This window comes from Pygocentrus nattereri, chromosome 6 (genome assembly GCF_015220715.1).
Source record: "Pygocentrus nattereri isolate fPygNat1 chromosome 6, fPygNat1.pri, whole genome shotgun sequence".
Taxonomy (NCBI): Eukaryota; Metazoa; Chordata; class Actinopteri; order Characiformes; family Serrasalmidae; genus Pygocentrus; species Pygocentrus nattereri.
Window position 1 is genome coordinate 36,249,783 of NC_051216.1, and position 22,362 is coordinate 36,272,144.

Genomic DNA, 22,362 nt, shown 5'->3' on the forward strand with positions numbered 1-22,362 from the left:
ATATATATATATATATATATATATATATATATATATATATATATATATATATATATATATATGTGTGTGTGTGTGTGTGTGTGTGTGTGTGTGTGTGTGTGTGTGTGTGTGTGTGTGTTTGTAGTGTTAATATGTGTCAGAATGTGTGCCCACCTTCTGGCAGTCCAGTCAAAACTTCATTTGTTTACTTGGGTTCTTCTTCTGAATATGCTGAATTCAACCCTGAAATCTCCAGTTCAAATATGTACTGCTATTACTGATCAGTGCACTGCATACACACGCTCTCATATAAATTTCCTTTATGATTGTTATTATGTTAAATAAAAGTATAGCTACACCAAACACTGAAAGAATGCATATGACATGGAGTCACTTCAAGAGGCACTACTTTCAAAAATATTTGTATTTAAAAGTCATGTGCAATCATATGCATTAATTTAACCAGTATTGAACTGTACAATGCTTGCCAAGTCAGTCAGGGGAAACAACTATTCAGATAGTTATTCAATATTTAACATTAACATTTTAGTTATTTATTATACTTCCAGTGCATATATCCACTTAAGTATATCCCAATTAACAGCATTAGTACTTTGTTGCAGAGCCCATGTTGAGCCAGAAGTAATTGACGTTGTGCAGCATTGTGGTTCAGTTTTGGCCCATTCCTTTTGGGAAACCTTTTTAATTTCTTTAATCCCCTGGCTACATCTTGCTCTTGTTTTCTTGTTGAAATGTCCATCTCCTCCCCAGATTCAGATTCTTGGCCAATAATAAATTCTCTTTTCATCTTTGTACATCATGTCATTCATGTTTCCTTCAATGACATTAATGTAATTATCTAGTGCCACTCCTGAGTGGCAGCGGCCACTAACGTTTGACTAGTGCCACTCCTGAGCAACAGATGCCGATGGCTGTCTGTTGCAGATACTGAATAGGAATCACTCTAATGAATCCAAATGAATGAAGAAAATGAGTGTTTAATCTGGGTTAATCTATACATCTCTGTACATAGTGCAGTTAGAGAAAAGGGTTGCTATCTAGGATGTGCATTAGCATCAATCTGCAATTTCCCTCTGGGATCAATAAAGGATTCTGATTCTGATTCTGATCAAACAGTCCATCTTGCTCAGGTATTTTTCTAATGTTGCATCTGGGCATAGGCTGTGGCCAAGGTTTGGAAAACATGAATCCCCGTTAGTTTTTAGTCTTGCTCCACAATGTCTTTGTGATTTTTGTTTCTTCATTGCAAAACAATACACAGTATGCCATTTTGATGTTTTAATAGCAAATGCTCTCTTGCCCTCAACACACAAAATGAACCTGTATTTCGTACCAAACTTTGTTCAGAGCCCTCTTGGATAGTTGGGATACATGCGCTAGATTCCCTGATGATTTTCTCATCTGTGGCTAAAATTAATGTATGATGGGTCATTTTGTCTCTTCCTTTGCATCTCATTATTTTAATGGTTCCGAGGAAGATGGTTTGCAGGCTTAAATTCAGGGTCATTCTTTAATCATCAGGAATGACTAAGTGAAGGTTCGTTATGGTGCCTGTTCATCCCTGTGTCCGAGATAGCTGCTGATACTACAAGCCTAACCTTTTTGGTACAGATAGAGTATCCAGTTCAGCTCAGCCTTTTCAAAATAACCTGAATATCATTTTGTAACACCTAGTCTAAAAAGCACTTTGTAGCACCTCTGTAAAGCTCTGTAAACGCTGCCAGCACAAACAGAGTACAAATGATAAGTAGCATTTTTATTCCATTTCAGAAAATTATAAAGACAAAGTTTCAGTGAGTAAGGTCACTCAGCCTCCCATCAACCTTAATCACACTGTAACAGTGTGATTCGTTTGTGCTACGGTTGTGCTGCTACAATAAACATTTGTGTTATTTTAATTCTCATGTTACTAAGCAAGAAGGTTTGACATGTGATCACTCAGTCCCCCATCAATATCCAAATTGCGCCAAATGGTCTCATTCATTTGTGCTGGTTTGTGCTGTTAAAAGAAATATTTGTGCTGTTGTATTTATCAAGCTATAGGCAAAAAAATATTTTTTAATAAGTGATGTCACTCACCACCACGTTAAAATGCTCACCAGATTTCCCCGTTTGCCTCCACATGCATGGGAACTTGAGTGAGATCCCATTCTTAAGCCATAGGGTTTAATATGACGGCGCACCCTTTGCAGCTATAACAGCTTCAACTCTTCTGTGAAGTCTCCACTCTGATTCATCCCAAAGGCGCTCTATCAGGTTTAGGTCAGGACTCTGTACAGGCCAGTCAAGTTCTTCCACACCAAACTCGCTCATCCATGTGTTTATGGACCTTGCTTTGTGCACTGGTATGCAGTCATGTTAGAACAGGAAAGGACCATCCCCAAACTCTTCCCACAAAGCTGAGAACATGAAATTGTCCAAAATATCTTAGGCTGCTGAAGCACTAAGAATTCCTTTCACTGGAACTAAGAGGCCGAGCCCAACTCCTGAAAAACAACCCACACCATAATCCACCCTCCACCAAACTTTACACTTGGCACAATGCAGCCAGACAAGTACCGTTCTCTTGGCAACCGCCAAACCCAGACTCGTCCATTGGATTGCCAGATGGAGAAGCGTGATTCGTCACTCCAGAGAACAGGTCTCCACTGCTCTAGAGTCCAGTGGCAATACTGTACACCACTGCATTTGACGCTTTGCATTGCGCTTGGAGATGTAATGCTTTGTTGCAGCTCCTCGGCCATGGAAACCCATTCCATGAAGCTCTCTACACTGTTCTTGATCTAATCTGAAGGCCACATGAAGTTTGCAGGTCTGTGGCGATTGACTCTGCAGAAAGTTGGCGCACTATGTGCCTCAGCATCTGCTGAGTTGCTGTCATTCCCAATCACTTCCACTTTGTTATAATACCACTGAAAGTTGACTGTGGAATATTTAGTAGTGAGGAAATTTCATGACTGGACTTGTTGCACAGGTGGCGTCCTATCAAGGTACCATGCTGGAATTCACTGAGCTCCTGAAAGCAACCCATTCTTTTACAAATGTTTGTAGAAGCAGTCTGCAAGCCTAGGTGCTTGGCAATGGAAGTGATTGGAACACCTGAATTTAATTTTTTGGATGGGTGAGTGAATACTTTTGGCAATATAGCATATCAACAAAAAAAAAAATTTAAACCACCAAGAACACAATAGATTCCAACAGCAACCAATGTGGGCTTTATCCTAGCAACAGCTCTAGCATTTTTACATTTTGAAACCTATGACCAGTTTGAAAGGATTTATATAAAAAATGTAAAATAAAAAAGATTCCACTTCAGTTTAATTGTTATAACCATACACAGTCTGATAGCTGTACTTGATTTTTATTATGCTTCTTAGTCAAAAATATAATCTTTAAAAATATAAAACCATGAAGTAGTCCTATCTGTAATGTGTCTATATGTTAATATCAGACATAATCGTTCTGATTCTGTAAATCATTATGGAAGAAAATTTCGAGAAATTCAAGAAAATTTAGGGCCAGAAATGCTTTTATTCATTTATAGAGTACAAGGTAAGGAAGGTGCGGATGTTAATGGAGTGGGTGGGCTGAGTGATGTCACAGGTTAAATAAATTATAATAAAATATTTAATTTATCAAAAATGCTGCCAGCCTGTTTTGCCATCACTGCAGTCTACCTACTAGTTTTCATGATAATGGCAGATTCAGATTGTCACAATTTTCTTCAGAGTCAGGCCAAATGAGCTGGAGGTCCACTATTATTTTAAAGTCATCCATTTTGTCAATTTCTCATTTTATATAAGCACAACTACAAAACAGGTAAGATTTATGTGCATGAAGTTTGTTGTTACTCGGCAACACATCACTCCTTACTTAGCAATGCATCCATGGAGTGATACAGTTTTGATGAGAAAAAGCCATGCTGTTATCACAAATATCAGCACGGTTAAGATGCTTCTGTACTAATCAGACTGATTTTACAATATTCTTACGCTTCCCAGTTACTACCTAGAAAATTCACTAGAATATATAGTTGGAATCTCAGTCTTTAGGAGGCTTTAGCTTCTCATACCTTTCACCAATTAAGACCATGAGCAATTACATATACAGTATGTTACAGCAACTTATTTTTGGTAATATTAAATGCAGCAATTACAAATACCTGACAATGTTAAACAATGTTAAAGTTGTCACTTTGCATTTGGGTGGTCATTAAAAAAGTGGATTACATTATACAAATGAAAGAATTACATCATCAAATAATAACAGTGAGAGGAACAGTATAGATTTGTGTGAGATCAGGCTGTCAATAAATGTATTTACGTTAATTACAGGACATTTCTCAACTTTCTTGTTACAGAATATTTTCTAATGTTTTAACATTAAGTTTATTGGAATTTTAGCACAATAACTAAACTAAACAAGAATCTGCTTGTGTTAGTCCCTGGAGATTGTTTAAAATTGTCTTCTCATTTTGATTCCCATATGTTTGTGAGTTTAAAAGGACACAAAAAAGACACAAAGAAGATTGTTTTAAGTTATTGTAATTCACAGCTTCATGGAATGTTCACTGGATGAAGACTTGATGGATGGAGATTGCCTATATGTACCATAACAGCGTCTGGAATCAAAATCTACTTTTATGGTTTTGGAGGTACTAGAGTGAACACGTAAAAATACTACAAGAAGCTGCAGACAAAAGAGCAAACTTTCATTTTCATTAGCATTCTACTAAAAGCTGGCAACAGGAGAGATTTTAATTCAGTGCTGTACCTCTCCTCAGTTACTTCATTTATGTACTTTAACTCATTTTAATATTACCTGGCATGTATAAAGGATTCAGTCAGAGAACCATCAACCTGAACTAGTCATGGCAAATTTTGCATCAGTTTCTGGCTTCACGCGTCACATAACGCAGACCATGATCCCCATATGCATCATAGTTGTCAAAAGTTAGCTTCTGGAGCCACTCACTCTCATAAGTAGTGGTACTATAAACAAAGGCCTCAGTGGTGCTCCTGACTTTTGGTGTTCCCGCTCCAACCCCATGTTCCATCTCTAGTAGGATACATGTGCGCTGATACATTTGTGGGCAGCTTTCAAACCAGTCTAAGAACTTCAGCATCTGATCATCCACACTGTAGATTTCTCCCTGGATACGTTGGCCCTTCCCAGGAACATTGAGAAGGAAGGGGATGTTGTACTCGCCTGCTATGACAAGCGGGTATTTCTCAACAGTGCGAGCATGGCAAAGGAATTCAGCTTTACCATTAGTAACGTCCAGCATTTTGTAGTGGTTGGGCTGGCCTTTTTTCAGAGTCCCATAAACAAAAATGTGCATCATCTGAACTGTGGGGAGAAGAACACTAACAATTCCCTTTTAGGAGAAACAAACCACAAAATTAGATGTGCGCTGCTGACCCAAAGGTTGTTTTATAATTGAAAGAAATAAAACTAGCAAGTCTCAAGCATTCAAGGTAGAAGTGGATTTGTATACTTGTAATTAAACTCTGTGTTAATAATAATAATTTATTACATCTTAAATTTGAAATTGAAGACTTCTCTGCTTACCAAAGCTGTAGGAAGTAATTTTCTCATACCAGACTGCAGTCCTGGAATGCAAAAGTAGTTCTTTAAGACCAAGATGTAATTAACTAATACAAAATAATATAAAAAGGTAAATAAAAAAAATGCAATGATAAGCAAGTCATTTACAGCCGACATTTCATTGAAAACAGTACAAAGACAACATCAAACATCAAAATTTATTGTTTATTTGGAAAAGAAATTGAGGGTGTGAAATATCCCTCGCGCGCTCAGGGCCAAGTATATGTGTCTGCAGCCCGGAGAACCAGTGGGCGTAACGAATGGGCGAGTTTTGACATTAATGTGACGCCATATACAAATTGTTAAACCAAGATTTGAGAGAAACGCGCACGGTTAGTACGTGAGATTCGTGTGTGTATTTCGTTGTCAGGAAACAGCAACGTGCAAGTTGCACGAACAAACAAGTAACGGTTTCCTTGAGTTAACAAATTACAAGTTAACCAGCCTTCCCGAAACCAAATTCTGTGTAAACTCTGCCCGCTGCTGTAGCGTCACACCAGTTTCAGCAGATTAAGCACCTGCTTACGTGACACTAATGTCTCCCCTCAGTAAATGGCTCAAGTAAATGAAACGTATGATACGCCCCAACGTCTTCCTTAAAAAAAAAACACCGGCACCGTCAGAGGATCCCTTACTGCAACTACAGCAAGTTTGCAACTTACAGCAAACTCAATGATGAACAAATAATACAAGCTACTTTTAAAAGAAAACGAGGGTGGACTTATCTGCGTATATAACCTACAACCTTCTGTGCCTGAAAAATTACTACCTTTGATTTCTATATGTTAAACCCAGTGATACACTTAGCCTGTCAGGCTATGTTGTACATGTACATATGTGAATAAGCCTACGTGCAATAACTCAAGAGAAAAAGTACCTGAATTCTCCTGTCTCCGAGTTATGCTGCTGCTTTGTCGGGTACCTGAAGCACTATTACATTCTAACTCTAGCACAACAGACGTGTCCTTGGATTGCTACATTGCTTCCGTGTTGGAAACTATAGTGATACCGCGAGATCTGCCGATTACACAGACAGAGAAGAGACAGAGCCGGTGTTGTGCCAAATTCGTACCCCCTCTCATTTCCTGAGAAACTGCTTTTTGGCCCATCCTTCCCTCAGCAAGGACTGAGAGGCAACACTTCCTGCAGGGCAACGCAGCTACCGCCCCGCCCATGGACCCCACAGCCAACCACAATGGACCTGAGCAGCTCTATGCAATGCAGCATTCCAGCCAATTAAACGCGAGAATTGCGGGGAGCGGGAAATTTCTCCTTCCCTCCATCCTGCAGAAGGTGAGCATCACAGACAGAGGCATTTTCAAACATTGAACTGAAAATAGCGTTTTTATGTCACTGATATGCTATATAAATCATATCTTTGAGCATGGATTTGGTCTGTTAGTAATGAGCTGCACCAATGTTATACCTCAGTTAGCATTACTAGCTAGCTTAGTTAGCCAGCTAGGCCATGCTAAAGAAAAGCCTTAACACTGAACGCAGATCAAACTCAAATTTATTTGTATAGCGCTTTTTACAATGGATGTTGTCACAAAGCAGCTTTACAGACAGACAGAGTTTCAACAGGACTGTAAGAATGTACAGAAACCCCCCGGTGGGCAAGCCAGGGGCAACAGTGGCAAGCAAAAACTCCCTCAGAACTGAGGAAGAAACCTTGGGAGGAACCAGGCTCACCAGGGGGGGACCCATCCTCCTCTGGTCAAACTACCTACAAGTGATTATATGACTAATATTAACAGCAGTAATATTGGTATTAGGAATAACTAGGAGTCTATGAGAACATCAGTGTAGGGTGGGCAGCTAGTCCAAGGCAGGTGGTGGCAGCTGGGGCATGGGCAGCTGGTCTGAAGTGGGTAGCAGGAGGGCTCAGCAGTCGGTCGTGCTTCAGTGTCCAGCCGGACATATGGGTGATTGTAAACTCGGAAAGAAAGCAGGTAAATGGAATTAGTTTTATTCTATCCATTTGTACATAAACAGGGAATGTAAACATGGTCAAACAGATGGTCAAATAATTACATAAAATATCACGTGTGTTGAGAAATAAGCAAAAATGGTGAATAAATGGAGGCACACTGTGATTGGTAGCTAATTACAACTGGTCAACCATTCTATGAACCTCTAAGGCTGGTAGTATTTGATAGATGTCTAAAATACACATGTAGTACTAAATACTGATAGATAAGAGCTAAGGTAATGTATTTAGCAGGATCTTAACTATCAAAGGGTTCCTACAAGACATAAAAGCAGTGTTGAATGCCCCCTCATATGTTGTTGAATATAGCTAGCCATTGTCTAGATAAAGATGTTTTGCTATATTACAACTGTTCTATGCCTCAGAGGCTGTTAAATAATTCTAGATGCCTGCCAGACAGATAAGTAGTGAATGCACTCATCTAGTTAAAGAAGATGTGTTACAACTGTTCTGTGCCTCAGAGGCTGTTAACTAATTCTAGATGCCTGCCAAACAGATGCTCTTACCTAGATAATGATATATCACAATTATTATATGTCTCAGAATGCATTCATCTAAATAGTATGGAATGCTCTTGTTTATGTTGTCAAGTAGCCATAGAAGAAATGTTCATTTTGCTGTGTCTATTAATGAAAATAATGATTAATGATTAATAATTGTAGCACTTAATGCTGCAACTTGAATAATGAATAGATGAGTGTGGCTAGTCACTCAGACTGTTAACTAACAATCTGTGCCCCAAAACAGATCCTGCCATCTCAAAGGCTGTCATATAAAAATATACTTATTAGAATTGCTATTACATAACAAAGTTCAGTTTTATGCATTTATTGTAACATGCCTACATGTACAAAATTTACAAAAAATGTTCCTACATTCTGATGCACCTGAAGTATAGTAAAAATAATATTTATTTTAATCTTTTAATTCCTAGGCAGAATAATGGATTCTCTTTGGGTGTTAGCTTTGGAAGAAAAACTCAAAAAAGAAAAAACCCACAGGTGGAACGCAGTATATATGTACTGAAAGAATCCCCTGAGGATTTTATGGTGAGCCATTTGAAGACCCTGGAGGCAGAGGAGTTTGGAAAATTCAGCCGAATGAAGAAAAGGGGAAAGGAGCAATTTCAGCGGCGTTGTGAAAGATCTAGTAAATGCTTTGGGAAATCCGATGGTAATTCTAAAGTTACACGAGCCATTCATGTGGTGCTTATGTTTCATTTACCTTTGTTAACAGCAATTCTACAAAAGGATGTGTTGTGCGTCTAATGAAGGATCATTCAGGCCATGATCTACAAAACCCAGATGAGTATTCTGTCAACCGCATAGATGAGAATCTAGTGGCATACATCCAAACATGCATAAGCCTCAAATGCTGAAATTTAACTTAAATGCAAAGACTCTAAATGGTCTCAGAGTCAAGGAAAGAGGAACTTAAGGGACAGACAGTACTACATTACCCCTGAAGACATTGGGAGGATCAGAAAAGGCTTTGACTTGCACAACAGAATGGATGGAAATGACTGTATTAGTGTTGACAAGCTGTTGAAAACAGATTTAAAAGACAGTACCATTTTTCATCAGCCACTTTCTCACAGTGAGAAGCAGTCTCTCATAATTGTATCAAGCACAAAATGGCAGTTGGAGCAACTGAAAATATTTGGCTCTGATTTAATCTACCTTGATCCCACCTATAAGGGACTGACACAATATGGATATGCATTTTATGCAGTTATGGTAAAGTCTGACAGAGGATGTGGAATACCTATTGCATTCTTCATTATGAGTGAAGAATCAAGTAACAACTTGTCATTGTGTTTACAAAAGCTTCAGACAGCAGCAGGTGCATATCAACCAAGGTAAAGTCTATCCTAAAAGTATGTTAAGTGTTATGGGTTTGTTTATTCCAAAATCTCTTAAACATATAAACAAATGCAGCTTTATATTGCATTATGCTTTTACTTCTAAATGTTTTAAATGTGTTTACAGGTGTGTCATGGTAGATAAGGACCTTAAAGAAATCAATGCTGTACGCAACATATTTCCACATGCTAAGGTGCTGCTTTGTTGGTTTCATGTACTCCAGGTAATTTTAGTAATTAATATAATATTTGTAAAACCTGTGTTGGAGTTATTTGGGAGACTTATCCATATTTTCATGTGGCTCTCAAGGCAGTTCATAGATGGATGCTACGGCAGGGAGGACACAGTAGAAGTACATATATGAGAAATTAAGTTATACGTTCTATGGCTCTCCTGAAGAAATGTGTAAAAGTTTGTTTATTAGTAGGTAATGAGAAGGCCTGTATTCAGTAGTGTTCCATGCACACCTTGTGTACATTACATTTTTGTTATATTTTCACATTACAGGCTGAGGACTTTGCCAAAAAAAGTAAAGATGTAACAGACAACCTCAACAAACTAACAGGCAGCACTGTCATCTCTAAATATCTTGAAACACAGTGGTTTCAGTGTGCTGAAATGTGGGCAGATTTTGGCAGAAGAGTATTTCATCAAAACAGTGAGACAAACAATCAGTTGGAGAGGTTAGCTGCATGACACTTTTCAAAATTTATATTGTGGCTGTATTTTATATAGATAAAAAAGTGGAGTTATTTTCTTTATTAAGATTTTTTTACAGCATGAAGTACCAGTTTCTGCGTGGTTATCCCAACAAGCGTGTGGACGAACTTCTACTAATTTTTCATCAAGTATTACAGGTTTGTATCTACCATATCTACCAGAAATGTATAGAATGCATATTTAATACGTGAATAATGTTTTATGCTCAGAATAGATTATTACTGCATTTGAACACAAAGTGTGGAGTTTATAGACTGAACTGCTGCCTGTTTTTACAGACATCTTGAACTCCATAGGGCAGAATGGATTCCGGATGCAGGACTGAGTCTTTCAGCATCAGCCGAGGAGGCAGCAGACAGGATGATCAAAAATGGTCTGTGCAGTAAAGCTGTGTTCCAGTCACCTGGGAGATGGTCAGTGCCATCAGAAGCTGATGAAGCCAAAAGATATGATGTTAATCTTATTACAATGCAATGTCAATGCTCAGTGTCTGAAGGAGGAAATTTATGTAAACATATTGCATTTGTTCAGATGATTCATAAGCAAAATAACACAGATATTAATGATATTAGGAAAGAGGAAGCACACTCATTATTGGCACAACAGCTTTTTTATTTGGACAAAGAACATTTATATGTGAACAGTTCAGGGAGATTTGAAGTTGTTAATTTGCAAGCTAAGCAATGTACTCGCTTAGCAAATAGCCTTGGAGAAATATGTATATGTTTGAGGCTATCAGAGATTCTGTTTGGGCTTACCGAGCCACAAACTGACAGCAGCATGCAAAAAGAAAATCAGTCAATTTTCACGAACCATTGTAAAACTGTTAAACAGATGATATGTGATCTCAAGGACTGGTGTGAGAGTGCAGACTACAGAGAGGTGCTGGAAATACACACTGCAGTCCAGCATGCTTGCATTTGGGCAGTATGTTAAGACAAGCCAGAAAAAAAAAATACAAGATTGCATGACTACAGACAAAAAAATGAACTTGCAAAACGTGCTGTTCATAACATGCATAACTACAAACTGAAAATAACAGGTTATCATGCTGTGTACACACACAGGCCAGATTCAAAGTTCCAGGACTATTCTTTAAAGAGGGGAAAAAAGTACAAAACCAGAACACTGCTCAGGTAAATAGGATGTTCAAGTGTAGCAGTTTATTAACTAATGAAAGGAAAAACAGTTGTAATTCTGCAGTTTATGAGCTAGGTATATTCTGTGTAATTTCAGGATCAGTATATTTATATATAATTTTTAAAACAGAAATGTTTTTTTTTTCAAATGACATGCAGCTTTACATTTGTGATAGAACAAAAATTGTTTCTGTAGATTACATTCTGCTTTAACTGTTATTTAACTGAATTCAAATACATTTTGTAATACCAACCAAACTATGTGTTAGTACACTACATTAACTAGAACACTGGTTTAAAACAAAAATAAATACTCACTAACCTATTTTTTTTCAAGTGAACAGTACAGTTAAAACCTGTTTCTCTGAAGCTTGTCCATTTCTTGGGTTACACACTTGAAGAAATGTTGAAAATGTTCATGTACATGTCAAGCATGCTCCATCCCAAACCATGTGAAGCCAAGTTGAAATCCTGACTGTTTGCTTTATGGAGTCTGCAGCCCTCTGCAGCATGTCCCTGATTGAAAAATGTAAATGGAAAACATTAACAGATAAACATAAAATAGGCTTAGCCCATAACTTAATTTATAAGTTAGAAGACAGTTTCTTACGTGAATTCATGAAGTTTTCCTACTGCAACTGCTGGATTACTATGGTCAAACATTGATACTTCCAAGAACCTAATGTTGATTGCAGCAAGTCGGCCAACACTTTGGCTGAGGTCTCTTGCCTCACCTTCAAAAAATAAAATGGACATTGTTGGAGGGCCACTTCTGGCAGCAAAGATAAAGACCACCCAGTTATTTTTGTGTAAATATATGTCTTTAAGCATGTTGTGTCAAAAGCATCTGCATTTGTCTATAACAGAGTTCTTCAATTCTATCCCTTGAGCCTGTGTCTAGTTTGGTGATTTCCCTGTTCAAATGCCTCTATTAAACTTGACAATTAACAGGTGAGCTGATGTTGTTTGAACAAGGATATCACCAAACTGTGCTGAACACAGTTGAAGTACCCAGTGTCTACGGCTTCCTATTCTGTGATCACAGTACCCTCAGACAGTTTACTGCACATTGATGTCACTGATGTTCTTGGCCCTGGTTGAACTCCAATGCTTTTAAGGCACATCTTTTTATTTTTGTCCACACGTAAATAGGCCACCATTGAGTTCAAAGACATGTTTTCTGGTGGCCCAACTCTTCGCCTGACCTCTCCAACTGACACTGGGTATCTTTATTGGGAAAGAAAGATGTTAGATTAAACAAGATAACGCATTAAAACTTAATCATTTTATATACTCTTACACCAACAATATGAACTATTAATTTACTTGTTTTGTATTTATTCATCAAAAGCACCAAATAAACCCCAAAATAATTTGGTTTACAAGTACTTTCCTTGTTTTCCTACGCCCAAAACTGAATGGAAGGATACTTTCCACCTCTTTAAAAACACAGGTAGAGTCCTTTGGGGCAGACTTGATGTTTGTGTTGGTAGGGAATGCATTTGTGTCTGTTGGTATGTCCATAATAGTGTCAGAAGTAAGGTGTACATTTGTGTCAGCAAGGGGGGCTGTGTTTGTACATGTGGGAATGTCCACTGAAATGTTAGCAGTATGGCATGTTTTTGTGCAATCAGTAGAAACAACATTTGTATCTGTAAGTGTATCTGTTCTACTCTCAGTAGAGTAGGGGCATGGATTTGTGTGTGAGTTATGGTCCTTGTTCATACTAATGCCAGAGTAGTGAAGGTCTTCACTTAAAACTTCTGTATGTGGAAGGGGGTGGATAAGCACTTTGTGCACTTGTTGCTTTGCTTTGGGCAGGTCAACTTCATGTGTGCTAATGTGGTTCTGAAGACTGGAAACTAAATATAAAAGAGAAACGAAATAAGAAAAATTTAGTTGCTACTCCAAATGTGTTCTAATTTCAGATGTCTCGGACAATTCATATGTGCAATGATTGTGTGCAACAAACCTTTTTGGTGACAATACCTACCAATCTTTTTACCCTTTTTTTTCTGGGAGCCATTGTTCTGTTTAAGGAAAAGAAAACACAGTAAAGATTATTTTAATGAACTTTTTGTATTTTGTATTCATTAAATTTATTGTTTTACAAATTATGCTGCACTAAATCCAATTATATAGGACTAATTAGTTAATACAACTAATAGTGTTTTCTTAAACACTATCACTATGCATGATATACTTAGAAAAACATTGCAACATACTGTAAACTAATTTATCAAAATTATCAACAGTTTCTAAGGCATTAACAGTTGTTATATCTTCTTTATCTAAATGAGAACATTTACTACTTATCTGCCTTACATGCATCTAGAATTAGATAACAGCCTCTGAGGCGTAGAACAGTTGTAATATAGCAAAACATCTTTATCTAGACAATGGCTAGCTATATTCAACAACATATGAGGGGGCATTCAACACTGCTTTTATGTCTTGTAGGAACCCTTTGATAGTTAAGATCCTGCTAAATACATTACCTTAGCTCTTATCTATCAGTATTTAGTACTACATGAGTATTTTAGGCATCTATCAAATACTACCAGCCTTAGAGGTTCATAGAATGGTTGACCAGTTGTAATTAGCTACCAATCACAGCTGTGCCTCCATTTATTTACCATTTTTGCTTATTTCTCAACACACTTGATATTTGATGTAATTATTTGACCATCTGCGTTCAGTGTTAAGGCTTTTCTTTAGCATTGTCTAGCTGGCTAACTAAGCTAGCTAGTAATGCTAACAGAGGTATAACATTGGTGCAGCTCATGACTAACAGACCAAATCCATGCTCAAAGATATGATTTATATAGCATATCAGTGACATAAAAACGCTATTTTCAGTTCAATGTTTGAAAATGCCTCTGTCTGTGATGCTCACCTTCTGCAGGATGGAGGGAAGGAGAAATTTCCCGCTCCCCGCAATTCTCGCGTTTAATTGGCTGGAATGCTGCATTGCATAGAGCTGCTCAGGTCCATTGTGGTTGGCTGTGGGGTCCATGGGCGGGGCGGTAGCTGCGCTGCCTTGCAGGAAGTGTTGTCTCTCAGTCCTTGCTGAGGGCCAAAAACACCTTTGTGCGTCTTTTTCTCGAAAGCGGATGTAATTCACTTTTACTTTACTAACAGAACGTGTTAAATGATCACATTCATGTCAATCAGCAATAAAGTAATCGCTGTTTTACACAGTGCACACAGTCCGGGTATTCTTCTAAACTGCGAGGACTCGTATATAATAAAACAGGATAATATAGTTTATATACACCGCTACTTGTTTGTTCGTGCAAGTTTCACGTTGCTGTTTCCTGACAACGAAATACACACACGAATCCCACATACTAACCGTGTCGCGTTTCTCACCAATTATAGTTTGCACTTTGCACTTCTGAAAAATCTTGAGGGAAGGCTTGCAACAAAGGCATGGATTTTAAAAAAAAAAAAAACTCAGGAAATGTAACCCAATATACATCTGGATACACTGGTTCTGCGTCTATGTAACTCGCACAGGTACATGCTGATTGCAAATATATACTGCTAAAGCCACTTCATGGTCGACACAAAAGAAAGAAAGTGACAGGAGAATGCTTTATATCCCTGCTGGAAAAGGACCAATAGAGACCATTTGGATTAAAACCTTATGTTTTTGCTTTCTAATGGGAATGGGCTTAATGGTTTCCAATAGAGACCACTAGTTTCCTGTAGAACACCTTTAGGTACAATTAGGAAATCATTAAATGTATTTTGAATCAGTCGTTGGTCATCTGGTCAACCATCAGGATCCTTTACATTGTGATATAAAACCATCACAAAAGCTGAAACACATTACAAGACTGTCGGGAAACAAACAGAAACACATAAGGGTTTCTATGTTTTTTTTTTCTCAGCAGGGATGGCAGACCGCTTACTGTTGTTACAGCCATGAAAATGTATACTACTGAAGTCTATACTACTAAAATATTTTATAATTGTGTACATAGAAAGAAAGCTACAACAGGATGCTTTTTTAAAAGAAAAGCACCCTTTCTCAGATCTTGTTACAGTGTTGTTCATCTATGAAACCTGCATAGGCATTACATATTGGTCACGAAGATGTATTACTAAAATGTTTTATAGATATAGAAGGATGACACTTAATCCACCCTCCAGAAAATGCACCCCTCTTAAATCTGACTAATTTAACCATATATATTGGTCCCAAGTATGTATTATAAAAAATATAGTTGTGTCAACAGAAAGTTACAGGGGGGGCCTTTTGATGTAGTTAACTTGGCAGAAAATGCACCCCCCCAGTAAATGTGGCTACATTATTATTACATTTATGATATTTATAAAGGTACAAAATCTTGGTCCCAAATGTCTACTACTAAAAATCGTACACTAAAAAAGGCTGGGTAGAAACTGACCCAAAAGCTGGGTCAATATTGGACATTGGATATTGGGTTATTATTCTGACCCAACATTTTGGGTCAAACAATTAACCCAACTGTTTATTTACAGGAAAAGTAGTTTCAGGCTTAATTTTGGAATTTAAAATGTATCTGTAATCTATATCACAGACATGTAACCAAGAGATAATTGTTTTTGACAGATTCAGACATTTGACAATCCAACTCAATATTCAAGTTTTCCACAGCAATATCTGTGAATTTTTAATAAATGGAAAAAGTTGAGTCAGATGTGCTGGGCATTTGGAGATATCTGGTTTGAAGATGCGCATTTTCTTTAAGTAAAATTAAGTAAACATCAAAGTATTGATTAATAAGCTGTAATACAACAAATTATGTGTTTTTGAATATGGTAAAGCACAATTTCCATAATACAAATTATACATTTCATGATACATTTCTGTGTGTAATCATAATACAGTGATACATTCATACAAATACATATTCAGTAATATAGTAGAATATGGAAGCAATTGTTCTTTATTCTTTCAGGAGACTGTATATTTTTTCAAATCTACAGTGGTCTGAGCTTTTGTAATTTATAAATAATTTAAGCACACTTTTAAGGTTGCTGTTTTAATTATTTTAAGAGTTCAGCTCAGCAGCACAGATTAATTTAAAGATCAGTACAAGTAACATGTGACTAGTTTACTTTGTAAAGAGCAACTGTAATATGTTCCAAATGCAAATAAGTAGTGATTCAGTACAAATTAGTGGTATCCAAATAATACAAATTAAGTATACAACTATTACAGCTCTGGTAAGGAGTACTATGTCTGTGGCGAGAAGCAATGGCAATAAAATTGACTTTATCACTATCAGATTCTTTTTGGTGTTTGATGCTTCTTATGAAGGAATATTGAAGATTCACAGTTATTCATGAACAAAATCAACAGAAGTCATGAAGGGCGATGGATTGGCTGGGCAGTGTGATGTCACCCTCTTTTGTGGTAGTCTGGAGAAGCCTTTCAGAAGGCTCAAGTAACCCTTGTCTGAAAAAATGAAGTCTCATACAGATTAGTTAAATGTCTGCTGAGCAGTAGGCCAAGGTATAATATTTTTAACTGGAAGGGTAAAGCTTGTAAGTAAACATTGACAGGGCTTGACAAAGCCAGCTAAAGGCACTAGAAGTGAGACTCACAAGTTTAATGGTTTTGAATGCAAAGCTTTGATGGTTATAAGTGTACAAGGTTTTATATGCATTAGTTTTTGATGTATTTTGTATGAATGTGATTGTTCAATCAGAATTTCAAAACAGCTGTTCTTGGTACCTCAAACCATCCATGCATCCATGTCTTGTTTTTCTTTTCATTTAGGTGTTTGCATTTGTTAAATGATAAAACTTTGCGCAAATATTTAAATGCATGTTTTACAACTATTGACTTTTGCTTTCTACAATAATACAGGACCAAGCAAGGATTTTTAGGGATATATTCCACATGTGGAATATGTGTTAAATGCAATGATGAGTTGAAAAGAGACAAAAGTTATAATAGAGAATTTATTCTTTCCTGCATAAGGGTGACTGAAGGTATATGTCTAAAGTCTCCCTGCTCATAGAAGATGAAGTACACAGAAACACTCAACATGCTGAGACTTTAACTCGTTTACAGTCAGGCAAGAAAAGCACAATACAGTTCAAACATTTAACAAAGAGAGTTCATATTTTTCTCTGAAGAAAGCTTGAAAAACACTGCACATGGATTGCAACACCTGTTATACATTAAAGGTGACACCACATGGTGTTTTAAAGCTATCTATTGGAGACAGGAATGTAGGGTTACAAAAAAGAATGAGTTGCTTCCTGAAATCCTCATTATCCTCACAGTGACACTACACCTGGAGAATGTACGCTTGGGCATTTTCTAGAACTCAGCTCATATTTCAGAGCAAAGGATGCCACTGTGCTGTTCTTCAAAAGTGTGTGAACTGTAATAACATTTATGAAACTTTTCAGTCGGGGTTTAGGGCATTGCACAGTACTGAGTCTGCTCTTTTAAAAGTGACTAATGATCTTTTACTTAATGCTGATTCTGGTGATTGTTCTGTCCTGGTCTTGCTGGACTTGAGTGCTGCATTTGACACTGTTGATCATGATATACTCATTGAGCGTTTGGAACACTGTGTTGGGGTCAAGTGTTTGGCTCTAAATTGGTTTATCTCTTATATTAAGTGTAGAACTTTTTCTGTAAACATTGGGAAATACTTCTCTTCATCTGCGGCCATGACATCTGGGGTTCCACAAGGGTCCATTTTAGGCCCTGTGCTTTTTTCGCTATACATGCTCCCCCTAGGCCAAATTATTCATTATTTTATTCAAATTATTAAACATAACATCTCATTTCACTGTTATGCAGATGATTTACAACTATATTTACCTTTAAACCTTGGAAATCATTACTCTTTAGGAAGACTCAATGAATGTATCATGGATATCAAGTGTTGGATGACCCAGAGTTTTCTTCAACTGAATGATAATAAAACAGAGGTTATTTTATTTGGTCCCCCCACAGTAACCAAGAGTTTGAAAGAAAATCTGGGTTTCTTAACCCCCTTTATAAAAACTCAAGTTAAAAACCTTGGGGTCATTTTTGATGCTGAATTAAAATTCGATAAGCAAGTAAATGCAGCAGTCAAGGCCAGTTTCTTCCAGCTTAGGACAATCTCCAGGATAAAATAATTTCTTAATGCCCCAGATTTGGAAAAAATTATTCATGCCTTTGTGACATCTAGACTGGATTACTGTAATGCACTGTATTTTGGAATTAGCAAAGCATCTCTGGCTCATTTACAACTAGTTCAAAATGCTGCGGCCAGAATATTAACTGGTACAAAGAAAAGAGAGCACATTACTCCAATTTTAGCATCTTTACACTGGCTCCCAGTGCATTACAGAATCCAATATAAAATGGCATTGATGTTTTTTAAAGCTTTGAATGGTCAGGCACCTGCATATGTTGAGGACATGCTTTGTATATATGCACCCTCAAGATCTTTAAGGTCTGCATCTCAAAAACTCTTAATTGTTCCATGATCTCGTTTTAAACAAAAAGGGGATCGTGCTTTTGCTGTTTCTGCACCAAGAATTTGGAACAGCCTTCCAAGTGACATCAAGCATGCGTCATCTGTGACTGGTTTTAAAGTAAAGCTTAAAACACATTTTTATCAATTAGCGTTTAGCAGTCGTTGATCTGTGGACTGAGGTCTATACATTGTTGTGTGCACATTGCTGTGTGATCAGGTCTGTACATGGTATGATAGTGGTGTTCGGAAGGTGGGAATTCTTTTTGTTTTCCTTTTATTGTGAAGCACTTTGGTTTTAAATGTGCTATATAAATAAAATTTACTTACTTACTTACTAACTGTGTGCATGTGTGCATTGTGCAAGTGTCTCCAAGTTTTTTACTAAGGCATCCACACATTCCCAATTCCATCTTGTGATCTCTCTGGCTTTGAGCATTATAAAAATTAAACACCCAAGACAGGAATCATTCTGGTTGGCTGCCTCTGAACACAAGAACGGTCTGATCAGTTCATGAACACTCCCTCAGGCATACAGGGCTGGAAGTGGATAAGTTCAGTGAGGTGTGATTGATTTCAGTCTTATCGCTACAACAGCACATGAAAATAGACTCCTCACACTAAATCTGCAGAAATTCTCTACATTCAGGCTCAAAGCACAACTGGCTTTTTCTGTGTCTATTGTTGAGTGGTAATGAAAGTGCATTTTTGTGTACTTGCACTGAATGGAATGCTTTGTGCAAGCCTGGAAATGTTGTACCCTCATAAATGTACAGTATGTGTGAGCTCTCATGAGGAGTATAGTTTTGATATTGTTTTTCAAAGCTGATTGTGACTTTAGATTATGTGCTCTTTTTAGGATTGCTTTGTGCTGTCTACAGCCATTGGATTGTTGTACTATGTGGTGCGTATTAGTATATTGGATTTTTGTTCATGTGTAATGGATGTTTAGTAGCAAAATGCAGGGCTGTATGTGAGTTAAGCAGACAATAAGACAGTGTGTGGTCATATTTGTAGGTGTCAATCTGTGTATAAAGACGTAATAAGTGATCACAGCTGGTCTAGAGGACAAATACAATCTACATATGTGTGTGCAGGAGTGTGTGGTAATGCTGTTTCTACCTGTGTAGGCAAAGGACACTTTTTTTAAAGGTGATGAGGGGCATTAAGTTTTGATGAGTATTGCAAGATAAGTTGCTATCCTCCCTCAGCCCCCTCTATGACTTTCTCTTGGCCATGCTGGACCTCAGCATCAGTGTGCACTCCTGAGGAACCTCAGGGTTGTCAATCATGCGCTGCCACACTCGCTGCTCATCCCCGTACGAATCATTCCAGTCCACCTCCGTCCCATAGCTCAGACCTGTGGGTCAGAACATGCAGTCAGCATCAAGCTGCAATCATGTTCTGTGCTTGTGACAAAAGTAAATAAGGAAGTCAAAAAATGATTGAAGGTAACCATTCAGGAGGCAACCGCTTAAAAAAGAGTGCTAGATATGCTAGTTTGAATGTAAATGAATAAGCATTATATGGGATGGATTTTGTCATATATGGAAATTATTCTTTTACATGCTATTTTTTCTCTTCTGACTAACAAGACAATCAGTTACATGTACATCAGGAAATGATTACTAAATAATTCATCAGCTTTAACAGCTTGTTAGAAGCCTGTTTACAGTTCTAGGCAGTTTTGTTTCACTCATAGAAGTCAGTTATTGCTGATGATAACAAAATATGTATTTTGATATTTATAATTTTTACTTCAATAGCTAAATTAATCACATTGAGATTACTTTTATTTATTTATACCTAAATACCTTTAAATTAATATTTAATACCAAATGTCCAAAGAGGAGATACTGGGTGAAATACAGGGTGAAAGATTAATCTGATTTCAAAATGATTTATTTCACTTCATTATGAAATAAATCATTTCAGAACAATGCAGTAAATTGTAAATGGTTTGTAAGCATAACGTTTCTGTAATTGTACAAGTGCTCAATATGACCTCCTCCAGCTGTACAGACAACATCAACGTGATAGTCAAATTCATCCCATACTTGATTGAGCATGTCGGTGTTAATGTACTCAGGGCTCTTTCAATGTAATTTCAGAGATCACCCTGTTTTTTGGAACCAATGATGAATGCTCTGAGCTTTTGGAGATTCACTGCTGATGAAAATCACGTTGCACAGTTATGACAGATTCACTCTTTTGAAGTGGAGAACAGGGTCGCCACCTCTTTGCAGATTGAAAGAGCCATCTTCTGGTGACAGTCAGAAGCTCTCTGACCACCTCTTTCAATTGATATGTGATTGGTTCCTAGGTGCTTCACGGTTGTAAAAAATATGGCACTTTCAAATCAGATTAATCTTTTTTAAATAGTTTTAAATACTATGGAGTTCTGGAACAACTGAAATTTGGCAAAAGGACCATGCCTGAAAGACCTCGTCCCTTCAATCTAATGTCCTATAAATTCCCATCCTTACCTTCTGTTTCACATGACAATATTTTTGCAATCCCCACCACCACACCTTCTCCTTCCTGCTACTGAATCCTGTGTCAGACCTACCACAGTTATTAAAAGGGAGGGTCTGGCCTCCTAGCCCCAGCCCAACATCTCTGATTCTTTCCCCCACACTCAATCAGTCTTCCCTTATGCTACCACCATATGTTGAAAGCATGGTCCAAACTCGCAAAGTATTCTGTGTATGTATATATGTGTGTATGTGTGTGTGTATATATATATATATATATATATATATTCAGATTATTAATGGATTATTAGGCTGTTTATAATGCTGTAGCACTGTGGTATGACACTACACATCTTTAATGAAGTCCAACTTTGTGTAATTTATTTTTGTTTGTGCAGTACTGTGAAGTCTTATAGGCTGTGAATGAATACAACTTCAGCACAACTGAAGTTTTATGTTTTTTTAAATTTTCTTTTGTTACACATCTGAATTGAGACACAGTAGTATGTGACTACATGTCTTATATTTGAGACTACAGCTCCCTAATCTGTTACAAATCCAATTTTGTGTTTTGTAGGTTTAGTATTACTGCCTAGTATGTGAGTGAATAAAACTCCCTTACAGTTTTCTCTTGTCCCAGCAGTTTTTAACATAAGTACATTTAACATAAAATGTGGTCACCATTTTAATTGTAACATTTCACTTAAAAATCCTTATTTTCTATAACATTTACACAGATAAAAAAAGTGATTAATCGCAATTAACCGTATGAAATTCTGAGATTAATTGCGATTAAAATTTTAAATCGTTTGACAGTCCTAATATATGTATAATTACATCCTAGCACACAAACACCTTATCTAAGCCACTTATCCTCCTGGGTCATGGGGTGTTGGAGGCTATCCCAGCACTCATTGGGTGAAAGGCAGGTAACACCCTGGATAGGTCACCAGTCCTCACAGGGCAGAGACACCTATGGGCAATTTAGCATCTCCAGTGATCTGACTACATGTCTTTGGACTGTGGGAGAAAACTGAAGCACCCAGAGGAAACCCATGTAGAGAAGGGGAGAACATGCGAACTCTACACAGA

The 22,362-nt window shown here is 37.3% G+C and overlaps 2 protein-coding genes and 1 long non-coding RNA gene across 5 annotated transcripts in view; all 3 read right to left on the reverse strand.

The window, feature by feature from the left end:
- Positions 1-4,527: 4,527 nt before the first annotated feature.
- On the reverse strand, positions 4,528-6,703 carry LOC108432577 (gamma-glutamylaminecyclotransferase C). Its single transcript, XM_017706511.2, has 3 exons — positions 6,485-6,703; positions 5,572-5,612; positions 4,528-5,377 (listed from the first exon to the last, which is right to left on the reverse strand). The coding sequence occupies exons 2-3, from the start codon at positions 5,596-5,598 to the stop codon at positions 4,886-4,888; spliced, it is 519 nt and encodes a 172-aa protein (XP_017562000.1). The 5' UTR covers positions 5,599-5,612; positions 6,485-6,703; the 3' UTR covers positions 4,528-4,885.
- Positions 6,704-10,745: 4,042 nt separating this feature from the next.
- On the reverse strand, positions 10,746-15,354 carry LOC119263629. The gene is made up of 3 exons (XR_005130401.1): positions 12,367-15,354; positions 11,929-12,052; positions 10,746-11,834 (listed from the first exon to the last, which is right to left on the reverse strand). It is a non-coding gene; the product is annotated as an uncharacterized LOC119263629 (long non-coding RNA).
- Positions 15,355-17,262: 1,908 nt separating this feature from the next.
- sytl5 (synaptotagmin-like 5) overlaps positions 17,263-22,362 on the reverse strand; it is a 48,645-nt gene continuing 43,545 nt past the window's right edge. For all 3 annotated transcript variants that reach the window (XM_017706604.2, XM_017706602.2, XM_037539445.1), the window contains one exon: positions 17,263-20,156. In XM_017706604.2, the coding sequence (XP_017562093.1) occupies positions 20,014-20,156 (143 nt within the window). In that variant the 3' untranslated portion in view covers positions 17,263-20,013. The remainder of the gene's footprint in view (positions 20,157-22,362) is intronic.